A 13,414-nucleotide genomic window follows, 5' to 3' on the forward strand; every position below is an offset into this window, starting at 1 on the left:
AGACGGAAAGATGCATTCGGAAGGAATTGTGAAATTATAGACATGTAAGCGTTATTAAAAATATAAATCATCAACAGCGTAAAATATAACAAAACATATATTTAGAATGTATAACAATAGAAAAAAATTTCCTTTACAAAATATAATTTTTGGCGCATGTATACATATATGTATATATATCAGATATTTAAAAAAACATAAAGCTTAACAATAACGTGGGGTACTTTCAAGATATACTTTCACTCGTTTTGGTACTTGGTATTACATTCGGAAAATACCGAATTTAGTGTCAGGTATAGGCGCGTTCAGACTCGCTGACAAACTCAAGCCGAGTACAACTCGCGTGTCCACCGGATCAATCACACCATCATCCCAAACTCTAAAAAATATCAGGATATTCGTAAGAAAAAATTAATTTTTTGTTTATGCAACGACAATAATTTACCTAGCACTGGAGTAATATGGATTGCCTTCTTTCTCGATCTGTTTTATAATTGGATTTTTGAGATTATCTTCTTCTTCTTGAGTCCACTGCAAAATCGAAATATGTATTTATATCTGCATGTTGAAGAAACAAAAATTAAATCATACCTGTTTGCCTTCTCTCTCACGTTGCTCCCTCGTGATTTGCGCTAATACGCTCGCTGCTTGCTCTCCTCCCATTACAGATATTCTAGCGTTTGGCCAGGAGTAAAGGAAACGCGGGGAATAAGATCGACCACACATTCCTATTCAGATATTCGTATTATCTTAAATTATCTTTTTCTCTTTTCAGAAAGAAAATATTAAAGTAGCTAAAAAGAGATACCGAAATTCCCAGCTCCGTAGGAACCCCCGATTATCACTGTGATTTTCGGCACCTGCGCGCATGCTACCGCTGTTACCATTTTAGCGCCATTTTTGGCGATACCACCTAATTCTGCATCTCTACCCACCATAAATCCTATATTGATGAACTTGTTTAATTATATAAAATTGTGTGACACGAATTTTAATACATTAACGGTGTTTATATAATTGTACCTGTAATATTCTGCAGAAAGATAAGAGGGATTTTTCTTCGAGTGCAAAGCTGTACAAAGTGAGTTCCCTTTAGAGCACTTTCCGAAAACAATACACCGTTGTTCGCAATTATCCCAACAGGATAGCCGTAAATTTTGGCGAATCCAGTGACCAAGGTTTCGCCGTATTGCGCTTTAAATTCGTGAAATTTTGACCCGTCCACGATCCTCGCAATGACTTCCTTCACATCGTACGGACGTTTCAGATTCGCTCCGACGATGCCATAGATGTCATCGATGGCGTGGACGGGCAGCTCAATGTTTTTACTGATTTTTACATCCATAGACTGTTGCAGATTTAAATCTTTCACAATTCGACGTGCAAGATACAAAGCATGCGTGTCGTCTATCGCGTAGTGATCGGTTACGCCAGATTGCCTACAATTTTAATTATAACTGATTGTGAACATTTACGATCAGTGTAGCGTTTAAAATCATTACCGACAATGAAGCGCGGCTCCTCCTAAGTCTTCCGCTGAAACCTCTTCACCCGTTGAAGCCTTTACCAGTGGTGGGCCAGCCAGAAATATTGTACCTTGATTGCCAATTATAATACTTTCGTCCGCCATAGCAGGAACGTATGCACCACCTATAACATGAATACAAATGATAAATCAGTACGTAAAACAAAAAAAAATAAATGTTGAACTAAATATCGATAATGGAAAATAATGACAAACCTGCTGTGCAACTTCCCATAACCACTGCGATTTGGGCTATCCCTTTGGCGCTCATGTTCGCTTGATTATAGAAAGATCTGCCAAAGTGCATTTTATCGGCAAAAACATCAGCCTGTTTGGTCAAATTTGCACCACCACTGTCGACCAGATATATGCAAGTTAATCTATTTTCCTCTGCAATTTCTTGTGCTCGTAAATGCTTCTTGACCGTGATGGGGTAATACGAACCACCCTTTACGGTACTATCGTTTACAAGTATTACACATTCGGTGCTGAAAAAAAAAAATTATTTGGTTGAAACACTGATGTCGAAAGAATCTAAAATGTTGATTTTGTCATCTATGGGTCATATACCCTTCTACTCTTCCGATGCCAGTAATAATTCCTCCTGCCGGCACTTCGTCCTTACCATACATCTCGTAACCCGCCAATTGCGAGAACTCTAAGAAAGGCGAATTCTTATCTAAAAGAGTATTTATTCGTTCCCGAGGTAAGAGCTTCCCTTTGCCCACATGTCTGTCCCTGGCTTTCTGTCCGCCACCCTCAACTATCTTCTCCACAGTGTCTTTCAACTGATCAACAAGATTTTTCATTTGTGCGTAATTCTCCTGCAAAAAATAATTACGTCTACAGTATGTTTGTAGATAGATACGTAATTTATTCATGTTACAAAATTCAGTACATTTATATATTTATGGTATATCTATATAGACACGTGATTTGTTTATATTACATAATTAAAGCAAGAAGCACATGTTTAGAAGTTAATATTATTTATAATATCAAGGGTTGATCTTCGTGTATAAGTTTTATAAATTATGACGTTTATATTTTCCTCCAAAGTGGCACAAGTATAGTTACAAAAAAAAAAAAAGAACAGTGAAATGCACAACTGTACTTCCTAACCTGATAAACCAGTGAACTGGTGTCCGGCGTGCTGCCGATGACAGACGCTTCCTCGTGATAAAATCTCACGGAGGGCCGAAAATGCCTCAGCAAATAACGACTCCGTCGCAACATCGTTCATAAATACTTTTTTACCGCCACGAGAGAAATGACAGTCAACACAATAACAATTGACACGTCTCGTAACGTGCAAGTCAGTGCAAGTCGAGTGAACCTGCTCAGTGCTCAGTGACGCACGTGGCCACGCCACGTAGAAGAGATTGTTTGTTTCTTATTATATGGGACCCACACGTACGTACACATATGTGTGCGCGATTAGATACGTGCATGACTGGCATTATTCGATGCATAATCGATGGTCGCGCGGGGTTATTTATAGGCTAGGCTAGTACTACGTTTACGCGAGCGTTACTTCTGTAGTAACTTACGATATATCACTCGTTTACGCGGAGTAAATTATCGCAAGTTACTACAAAATCCCGTTTACGCGAAGGAATTATCGTAAGTTACTACGGAAGTAAAGCTCGCGTAAACGTAGTACCTATATGTGTTTAACAAAAATATATGAAAACACGTACTATGATGCTGCTAAGGAAAAATTTATCAACACCATTGAAGAATTTATTAAAGATAAATTGGTTTTTCACCTGACAGAATCCAAGGTATATTATTTTCCGAGATTTTTTTGATTATTTGAATTATTTAAAAATAAAGGGCTGTCTCTTTAATTATATCCTTTTTGAACAACTTGAACTCTACTTTTTAAAGCAAAAACGTCGAAAAAATTTTTTTAATTATCAATATTGTATATTCTGTAAGTTTTAAATTAAAATATGATTATAATTTAATCGAAATTTATTGAAGAGAAAATATGATTTTTTTATCCAGTAATTTTTAAAGCTCAATTTCTTTGTAATACTATATACAGAAATCAGCTATTTAGAGTTGAGCAATTACGAAAAAGTGGTTGAAGACTGCGACAACGCGTTAATAAAATATTGTATCACAGATGACAAGCACTATGAGGAGGCACATCGGGATGCGGAGATTATTTTTTCATCTCTGACCCCAACAACAAAGTTATTCAGCCCGTAGCGACGCGCTTACGTGAAATTGTACAAGAACGTCGTAATAAAAATATAAAAATTAGTGCCAAGGTAAATATACGTAACTGTTACAAAAGTTCGTCAACTCGCAAGACATGATAATTTAATATTTAATCTAGATAAAATAATAATAATGCAACACATTTTTCATACTGGATGCAAGTATTAGTAAAAGGTAAAAGTTTTTGTTTTACGTTTTACTCAATATATCACATATAATTTGACCAATGGATTTGAGTTTTCATCTCTTTTATATCTCATGTATCTCGATAAATATTAACTTATTTTATATATTTTATATTGTAATAGCCCTCTCTCTCTCTCACTTTTTCTCTTTCCGACACTGTCGATAAAACATCATTTTGGTGCGCGTCCGTGCTACATCTGCAAATGGTATATACTACAACAAAATGATGTTTTATCGGCAGTGCCGCAGGCCTCTCGAGAATCTCGAGCGTGCGCGCTGCGCGTCACGACAGATTTTGAATCGCGGTCAGGTTCCAGTTGCAGGTTGCAGAACGCGTCGCAGCTCCGGCCCGCCCGCCCGCGACTCCGGCTCGCGTCGTGCCGTATTTCTCGCAGTCGTTGTCGTTCAGACGTGAACCCGGCGCGCCAGAATCTATGCCAGAATCACTGGCGAGCGACTCGCGAGGCGTCGGGCGTTCGTCGCAACGTATATCGAACGTATAGCCGATCGCTGTAGGTATACGTAGCCGCGATCCGCTCCGAAGACCCGGCATCCGCGGCAGCGTCTTCCATCTTAAAATCTTAACGTCAATCCGCTCGCCCGAAATTCGGTGAAAGTATGCGATGCATGCATGATGTACGGTCATCGCCAGGTACGAATAATATTCTTTCGTTTCTATACTCACTCGCCTGAGTTTCAACGTTCGAAAACTGTACATTGCGCGTCGATAGATTCCGAATGGCGGTCAATGCGGTGAAACGCGCCGTGATTTTTGGGTCCAAAACGCGATTTTGCCGCCATATTATTCCTGATTGTCTGAACTCCGAAAAGCGAATCCTCAGCGCGTTTAAAAAATTGTTCATATATGAACAATATATGGTACGCACAGATATCGCGATTTTAATACAGTGATCTGTTTATGTATATACACGCGTGATTCGTACACGAATTTTTCATTTTATTATCTTACATATATGCAAGTATACGGGCGGATGTAATTCGGATTAAACGGATCACTTCCAAGCCTTGTTAACAATTTATTATATTCTTATAGTCAGAAATCTTGGAGATTGTTCTCGCACTTGTATATTTTGCTTTGCAGAAATCACCGTTTTTGTGAAAATTAATTCTGCGACTCCTTTTATCTCTTTTGTCATCTCTTTATTAATTAAAAATTTTTTTTGTTATTATTTTATTGTTTTATGTATATTATAGAGATATATATTTCTTTTTATAATTCTTTTTAATTAGGACAAGTTTATAATTTTTGGTCCAAGAACGTTTTAGAAACTTTAGCTACATTATTTTTATATATTATATATTTTATATATATATATATATATATATATATAATATAAAAAAAGAATAATTAAAAAGAATATATATATATAATACAAATCGTGTAGATATTTTTAAGATGAACTTAATAATAAAGTAACAATTAATGAATTAAATATAAGAAAGAGCTTTTTCTTAAATACATCTAATTTATTTTTAATAAGAGAGATGTGAAAAGAGAAGAATCAAGTCTTTTATCTTTTTCTCTCATCTGCATATTGTTTAATAAAAGAAAGAAATGTTTCGGCGTTCTCCCTCTTTCTCTGTTTCTCTCTCTCTCTCTCTCTCTCTCTCTCTCTCTCTCTTTCTTTCTTTTTTTCTCTCCTCTCATCAAGATATTTTGACTAACAATAAGATATATACAGCTAATGCAGTCTTGATACTTACTGGCACACAAAATGGCAATATTGATTGGATGATTATGAGAATTTTAGATATTTAATTTCATGAATTTTAGAAACAATTTTACGAATTTTCTTTTTTAGACGGAGCGATTGCGTTAGATGGCAGCAGCTGCGAAAAACACTGCTGCTGCACAGCTGATATATGACAATATACGCAGTAGCAGTTAGCAGTTGCAGTAGTAGTCCGAGTAGTTGCAGTAGTCGCGATACGTGCGCTTCATGTTGTTGTCAAATCCAAGTTGTAGGCGGAAAAAGCAGATTAGATATTTCTTTGTCAGCCAGAGAGATATTTTTTAAACGTAATTCCAACTGATCTGCCATACTTTTTGACATTATTAAGCACAGAGGTTACTGTCGCGCGACAAAGATGCCTAATCTAACCAATTTATCCCATTTTCCTTTAAAGGTATGTAAACGTATAGTGCCAGCTACATTCTTTTCTGTTTCAGTGTTTTCATCGATACGGCGTGACATTGTATCGTACTTTCTGCAAATGCGTAACACTTTACTGCGAAAACAAATTGACATTTGTGCATATGTATATGAAGTCATAAATTTATTTCCGTTTTGTGATCGACAGTTAAATTTATAAATACTTATATAAATGTTGCATGATAATTGAACAAAGGCGAAAAAGGATATCGTTCATCTTTATATTTCTTTCAGATCATATTTGCAATTCACTTGATGCTGGTAACGTGGTAAGCACAGCATTGCATATTCTTCCGAAGTGGAGAAATTTTATGCATTTGTAAGAACCTGTACTTTTATTGTAATCTATGTCACATATAAAATATACGTTACAGGGGTATGCAGGGAAATTGGTGTCCAAAATCTGCATTGTTCTATAATTTGCTATTCTTTGTTTGTATATTTTGGGCTGTTCATAGCGTCGAATCGGACGAACCACTGCAATTTGTAAGTTATTAAGGGAGCAAGAGAAGAGGACTTATTATTTTTTTTTTTTATTTAGAATTGGTCGTGATTATTATATTGTTTTACAGGCATTTTTCATAAATGTACTATCTATATTTCTCGATGTGATTACGTTAGCAGTCTACTATCCATCAGAATACAGGGGTGAGTATATATATCGAACATATTATACGTAATATATATGTCTTTCACATTGTTCATTAAAGAAAAAAGCAAATAGGATAGGTTAGGTTAAAATTGTTTATCGATCTATTCTATACGAAAGATGTAATCTGTCTCTGCAGTCTGATTTCACTAACTTGTAGATGCGTCCGATAAGTTTAGCGCAGCCCTTATGATCATAAATTTGATCGTTCGTCCTGTCTCGAGTATATACCTGCTGCGAATAGGCCAGGGGAGAGGTGGCAACCTAGCCACAGTATTTGCACCGAGTCCTGCCATGGGTCAGTAAATCACTGGCTACGCGTCTACGCTTTTGTAGTGCTTCGACAAGATCTGATTTTAAGTATGTGCACGTACGCTTTACTGCAAACTATAGTTACTTTGTGCATTATTTTAATAATCAACGACTTTTAGTTACCTAGGTTTCTATGTACCTACCAGTTGTGGCACTTATTTTACTGCCAAACTGCTTTCTCGCCCGCATTTATGTTGCATGAAAGTGTAATGTGCTGCAGCAGCAGTTCCTGCTTCTCAATGATTCTGCGAAATTGGACTGTATGTTATTTCGTCCGAATTATTTACAGGTTACGGCAGGCAAGATTACGAAGAAATTTCTCATCCCGTCCCACGGAACTCCGATTTTGAAGGGGTTTAAGATTGAAACAGAGATTGTTCGAAAAAGCAGCTTCGAATTCATGCGATATACACATGTTTGTGACATAACGATATTTTAGATTCTAATTTCATAAGATTATAATGCTATATTAGCATTGATAAATAATTGTTTGAATTTCATAAGTTGTCTTACATATAATGTTTTATATCGCCAAAAATCAAAGATTATGTTATTTATTCGTGTTAATTTTCTATTTTTTGGTTGAATTTTATGCGGTACGTTAAAATATATATTGTATACAATGTTTCTATATTTTGTTTAATGACACAATAGCGATATAACAATGGCTATATAGAGGCATTAGTTACTTTAATCAACTAATGATTATATTTATGAATTATGATATTACTATCGTCTATTTGGCGAATTAATCGAATACAACGATTTAAATCTCATGTATTGTAACATTTCTACACAGATCGGCGTACGTACCTAATATTTTTAATATATTCAGATTTCTATTCTGTATAACCATTTCTACTATTGACTTGTGAATAAAAGATTTAAATGCAAACATCCGTCGAATAAAAATCGTCCTGAAAGAGAACGATTGTCGACAAATATCCATGACGATCGTTCCGTGTCTCCAGTCGAGAAACCGAGAGAATCCCCCATCAAATTCCTCGTTTAGAACTTGTTATTTCTAAAAGTAAAAAAGAACATGACTTATATAATTTTTTTCGTAAAATCACTCGATTGACGTACATGTATAATTCTTTACAGCGTACAAAATTTGAATTGTCGGGATCGGCGCGATTCGAAAACGGCGCGCGGGTGCCGCGACGGCGACGGCGGCGGGCGGCGGTGGCGGCAGCGTCGCGGGTATAAGAGCCGCGTCCGTGAAGCGGCGCACTTCAGTAGTGTGGGTGATCGTAGCGGGAGGAGGGTGGCTCCGCGCGCGGCCGCACCGCGAAACCGTGCCCACTCGCCTCGACCACGGAACGTCCACTCGTACTCGTTTTCACGTCTCGTGCGAAAACATGGCGGCCAGCGACGACGAGCCGATGCATCTCTACGAGGTCTTTCAGAACTGTTTCAACAAGATCGCCAACAAGCAGCCTGGTGAGTGTGCGTCGTCCGTAGTGCCCGTGTCTCCCCTCGCGCACGGGATACCTCGCGCCGTGCGTGACCCGTGTTGAAGACCGAAACCGACGGACGTCTCTCCTCTCCGTCTCCGTCGCCTGCTCCGGTGTCTCTGGTGTTCTTATCCGGTGCGGCGTGCGTATTTAACGGCCCGTCGGCGACGAGACGCCGGTCGATCGAGCCCGCGATCGCGCCGAGGATCGGCGCGTCGGACGATCGTGTCGTCGACGGCCGCCAGGGCTACCTACCTCTCCGCTCTGTGTTTTGGTTCGCTTGTCAGTGCCCTGGACAGTGCTGCCCCGTCGACGGCAACTAGCGACGAGAGCGACGGCTCTCTGCCTCGTGTTCCCCGCGTTCTGATCACCCTCTGCCCCGACGCCGACGATTTTCCCTCCGTCGGCGCGTGTTCCTCGCCTACTTGCCGTGCGTCGCGGCGCCGCGCCGGGATGCGAACAACATAACCTAGACGCGTCAGAGAGAGACGTCCGCGTCGCCGTACGCTGCTCACCGCTGTCATGTGCAACGGTGTGAGCGATGGAGCGACGTGTGCGTGTGCGTGTGCGTGTGTATATGCGTGTATGCATGTGTGTGAAGCGTGCTCGTATGAATGCGCGAGGGTGAGTGGAGCGCCGATAGGGAGGCTTCCGGGAAAAGAGATGATCGCCGTCGCGATGCTCCGTTCCGCTCTCGCCGATCTGCGTCGAGGCTTTACGCTCGCACCACGTGCCGGGACGCCACCGCGATTGTACGAATCGTTAGTGGTTAATCGCTCGGATGTAATGCGAGAGTCCATAAATCGAATCCTTTTTTCTCTCCTTTCTCGCGAACCTCTCTTCTCTCTTCCTTTCTCTCCCTCCTCGCTCGATACCTCTGCCTTCCTCTCGCTCCCTCGGCAGTCAGCCTCCGCGAACACATTTTTCTTTTATTTCTCGCTTCATACACCTGCCAGAGAAACAGCCACGGAGCGATGCGCCGTTGCGTGCCGCGGAATCGTGCGTTACCTCTCGAAAGCGGTTCTCATCCTTCGACAATCTTCGATTATCGCGGCGGCACGTGTCAGAATTCTAGCCCCCCCCCGCTAGTCTTTAAATATCTAATATTTGACAGGTTTGGGTAGTTTTAATTTTTAATATTTGGTGGTTTTTAAATATTTATTATTTGATCACTTCTACCGTTATTTATCGATTAAACAAGCACTTGATAAAGAAGATTCCAAGTGCTGCAAATAATCTTAGAATATTATATCTATTTATTTATTTTGGAGAAAAATATATCTAAAAAATATATTGATAAAGTCTTTATATTCTCCTGTTTCATATTTAAATATCATAATTAAAACTATAAAAGAATCTAATATTTGCATCTTACTTACTTATATCAAGCTTGCAACTATATTTCCTCGATTTGTTTTTCAAATAATGGTACAATTACTGTGTATTTGCTCCTAGTCAGACGACGTCGAATTATTCACATGGTATTACGCTTTTTGAAACCGCGAAATTCCCACGTTAATTATCGCCGGGCGCACAAAGCAATTACGAAATTACGATTGAGAGAGAAGGGCGCGAGATGTGTTGCGCGGGAATCCGTGGCATTAGTTGGTAACAAAGTCTCAAACGTTTGTTTGGTTTGAGACGCTGTTTGGAATAAGACGACGGTGCCTGTAGGGCCTCCCGTAGGCTAAGTTCGGCGCAGCCGAGCGTCTCGGAAAGACCGCAAAAACTGCGTTTTAGAACGTCTCGTCGTCCGAGGCGTTCCCATATTCCTTTGAAAACGCTGCGGGAGCTCTGCGCCGGCTATTCGGTATAAATATAATTTATATTGCGCGGCATTGCGTTTGCCATGAAACTTTTTAGGGCGGCAAATGAGAGACGGCGCGGGAAAAGGGCAACGTACTCTGTCGTGGTTGGCGATCCCTTGCGCGCAGCGGTTTACAAAACAACGTTCCGCGTAATTTTACGAGTCGCTCAAAACAATGAACAATCACCCCGAGTTACGTTTCGTCAAAGTATATTGCAAACGATTATATTCTCGGCAATATTAAAATGATAACAAGATATTTGATATCGCGTCTATCGAATGCCTTCACGTCGGAAATATTTCTCAACGATGGAAGAGATTAAACATATCTCCGTTCTTCGCCGATCGAAGAACCGTTGCGGCCAGGATCGATGGGGCTCGTTATTTACGCTCGAATGTTTCTACCGGGTGTCAGATTCACCGAGTCTCGTTTCTCATAATTTGATAAATATGAGACAGTTGACTGTCGTCGGTCCGTTGCGGCCCGTTACATCTCGACGATTGTCGTTTCGCGTCGAACAGACCTTCGTCGCGGATCTTGCTGCGCCGCGGTCGTTATTAAGGCTCGTATTACTTTGCGTGCCATACTTAACGAGCTATATTACGACGGTCGCGAGCCTTTAATTCGCGGCACGATCGCTCCGTATGCTATTTTGCAAACAGTTCGTATTAAATTTCGGTCTAATCGCAAGCGTATAGAGGATAACAGTTGGAGAATTGACAACAGACTTATATATGTAATTAATAATATTATTTTAATAGAAGACGAGGGAAATAATCATCGGGATAGAGTCTTGTCACGAAAGTAAATCGCGAAAGCAACATCCTTATGATTTCCTGCAGTCGAGGATCGTCACGGGGTTCAAGTGCAAGGGTATCCGAAAATAGAGCGTCCATCCTACTTACCGAAAATACACTTCCGGTGTTCGTTTTCATTCCCTATTCCCTCCAGGGGTCTTTGGTTTGACTGCTTTCCCATATTGCGCATAATTGACCGATCGACTGAAATTTTATCAGACACACAACGCAACATAGTAACGTATGTACATAAACAGATATAAAAGGCGGTCGGAGAGATAAGCGTTCCATTGTCCTTCCGTGTTTCATAATTCGCCGGCAAAACGGTCGCTTCGCGAATGATTTCGCGCCGCGTTTCGCCGTCGCGGCGACGAGATGCGTTCCGGAGCGGTCCGTCGGCGAAGATAAACGTTTCGTGCCGGCGCGAGAAAATAATCTGATTCGAAATTACGCGTAATGCGAGGAAAACGCACACACGCGGTGCCGAAACCCAACGGATCTAAAATTAGTCGCGCACGGTGTGACTCACGAGTATAATCTACCTGGGGCACTAGTTTGTTTCAGGAAGTAGCGAGCTCGATAAAATATAGTTTAACAAACACACGTATGTGTGATTCACGTATAGCGCGAGCGTTCGCGCATCGAACGTTCGAAATGTTGTCGCTCCACTTATTGCGCTGCCGCCTCGTGTTGCGACTCTCAATCGTTAAATATTCTTTTATCGGGTATCCGTTTTATATTTCAGTGCTTTAAGTGAAGAAATATCATTAGCTCGCGTGTGTCTTTTTGGCCAGCGCATGGCACGACTCGCGCGCAATTTCCCGTACGGAATACTTAATAAGGTGGCCTTCCGCGAGCGAAATATTTCGGGCGAGGCCCGTCGAATATCCTAATAACGCCGTTTTCGCGACTCTCCCCCGATCGCGAGATATCCCGCCGTATCGTACCGCGAAGGTTGCCATGCTCAACATTCCGGCCGGGGTCCGCCGAACCCCACGTCCCGGAGCCATTTTCGAAACTCCTTCCTCGGAGCGAGAGTTTATCCGAACGACCATAAACGAGGCTCCAGACACAACACTCGTGACTTAGGTCCTTCTCTCTTTTTCTTTCTCCGGCCACTGCCGTCTTTCTTCCTCCTCTCTCTTTCCTCTCTCTCTCTCTCTCCTCTCTCTCCGGAGAATTATCGAGGGAGTGTCACCGTGATGCACCTGCCTCTCGCTCCGTCTCTCTCTTTTTCCGTTTTTTTTTCTCACTCCCGTGTACCGCCGCCTCTTTCTCGGCCTTTCTTTCCCCGTCTCGCGTGCACGCGCCTCACGCGCGCGCGTCCTCGAACTTATAATGGCTCATGTCGAAAACCCACATACTTAAAATATGGAGGAGGGTGCGTCATCTTCTGCCGGTGTCGGAAAAATGTACCATCGCGACGTCGCACCATCTAAGATTGCCGCAGAATTTTGCCTCCCTCTCGCATTCAAGCCTGACTGATTTTAAGAAAAAAAAAAAGTTAAAATCTAAAAAAGAAAAATCTTTTTTCTTTTTATAAAATAAAGTGTCAGTTTCTTTTATAAAAATTCCTTTGGAAAATTAATGTTTTGAAAACTTAATTTTTTAACGCGATTTAAACATCTTATAGCGATCGGCACAATAATGAATGAAAATGTACGATTATCCGCGATAAAAAAAAACCCTATATATTTAATCTTTCCGTATGAATCTCTCTCTCCGCGATGTTCCACAGTCAGAACCGTCGCTTCGTTTATTAATACTGCGTGAGTGGTTTATTAATACTGGAGCGGTGCAATTTTGCGAGAGGCGAGAGCGCGCGTTTACGCGAGATGCAGGCAGATTCCGCGAAGGAGATAGCGGTATCGCGCGGTTATAAATATATTCTGGCGAATTTTATCCAGAGTCGGCGGGCGGCGATCTCCTTGGACGCTTTTCAATCCTCTCCTTAGGAAAGGCCAAGTCCAGAGTGCGTTCACGTATGCCGCGTATGCACGCACACAAATTAAGGGCGCGGGCATAATCTACATTTACAGCGGGGACTCGATGAGCATCTGCTTCTACCCCTCTCGCCCTCGACCGTCCCCGTTCACCCGTCGCCCTAAACTCGATCCCTTTCCCCGCCAACGAGCATCCTCTCCCAACCGCGCATTCTCCCAATCTGGATCGTTCCCTATTCGTCCGTTGTATATCGGCCTCGCTATCTCGCTCTTTCGCTCTCTCGCTCTCGTCCTGTCTCTCTCTCCCTTGCGTTTTCTTCATCGCTCGCTCTCT

The 13,414-nt window shown here is 41.3% G+C and overlaps 3 protein-coding genes and 1 long non-coding RNA gene across 6 annotated transcripts in view; 2 read left to right on the forward strand and 2 right to left on the reverse strand.

The window, feature by feature from the left end:
- Positions 1-79: 79 nt before the first annotated feature.
- Mccc2 (methylcrotonyl-CoA carboxylase subunit 2) lies at positions 80-2,902 on the reverse strand. The gene is made up of 9 exons (XM_077412955.1): positions 2,648-2,902; positions 2,096-2,349; positions 1,742-2,013; positions 1,503-1,650; positions 1,024-1,439; positions 809-943; positions 592-728; positions 446-531; positions 80-379 (listed from the first exon to the last, which is right to left on the reverse strand). Exons 1-9 carry the CDS (start codon positions 2,759-2,761, stop codon positions 262-264), a joined length of 1,680 nt encoding a protein of 559 aa, XP_077269081.1. The 5' UTR covers positions 2,762-2,902; the 3' UTR covers positions 80-261.
- Positions 2,903-3,064: 162 nt separating this feature from the next.
- Positions 3,065-7,970, forward strand: LOC143901040 (type-1 angiotensin II receptor-associated protein). Of its 3 annotated transcripts, none has more exons than XR_013257939.1 (8): positions 3,065-3,309; positions 3,657-3,804; positions 5,764-6,088; positions 6,349-6,383; positions 6,489-6,600; positions 6,687-6,762; positions 6,924-7,123; positions 7,365-7,970. XR_013257939.1 is itself a non-coding variant. In XM_077412977.1 (8 exons), the coding sequence occupies exons 3-8, from the start codon at positions 6,050-6,052 to the stop codon at positions 7,433-7,435; spliced, it is 471 nt and encodes a 156-aa protein (XP_077269103.1). In that variant the 5' UTR covers positions 3,065-3,309; positions 3,657-3,804; positions 5,764-6,049; the 3' UTR covers positions 7,436-7,970. The 3 variants fall into 3 exon arrangements, 2 of the variants coding, with proteins under 2 accessions (XP_077269103.1, XP_077269104.1); XM_077412977.1 differs by having other exon boundaries at positions 6,924-7,061; XM_077412978.1 differs by lacking the exons at positions 3,065-3,309; positions 3,657-3,804 and adding an exon at positions 4,251-4,592 and having other exon boundaries at positions 6,924-7,061.
- Positions 7,837-8,324, reverse strand: LOC143901045 (uncharacterized). Its single transcript, XR_013257957.1, has 2 exons — positions 8,185-8,324; positions 7,837-8,099 (listed from the first exon to the last, which is right to left on the reverse strand). It is a non-coding gene; the product is annotated as an uncharacterized LOC143901045 (long non-coding RNA).
- Positions 8,325-8,329: 5 nt separating this feature from the next.
- The window catches only part of LOC143901023 (transcription factor 12-like), a 117,955-nt gene continuing 112,870 nt past the window's right edge, over positions 8,330-13,414 (forward strand). Inside the window, exon 1 of the mRNA XM_077412942.1 lies at positions 8,330-8,518. Within this exon, the coding sequence (XP_077269068.1) occupies positions 8,437-8,518 (82 nt within the window). The 5' untranslated portion in view covers positions 8,330-8,436. The remainder of the gene's footprint in view (positions 8,519-13,414) is intronic.

This window comes from Temnothorax americanus, unplaced genomic scaffold (assembly GCF_048541705.1).
Source record: "Temnothorax americanus isolate GAGA-0224 unplaced genomic scaffold, ASM4854170v1 Scaffold31, whole genome shotgun sequence".
NCBI classification, from domain to species: Eukaryota; Metazoa; Arthropoda; class Insecta; order Hymenoptera; family Formicidae; genus Temnothorax; species Temnothorax americanus.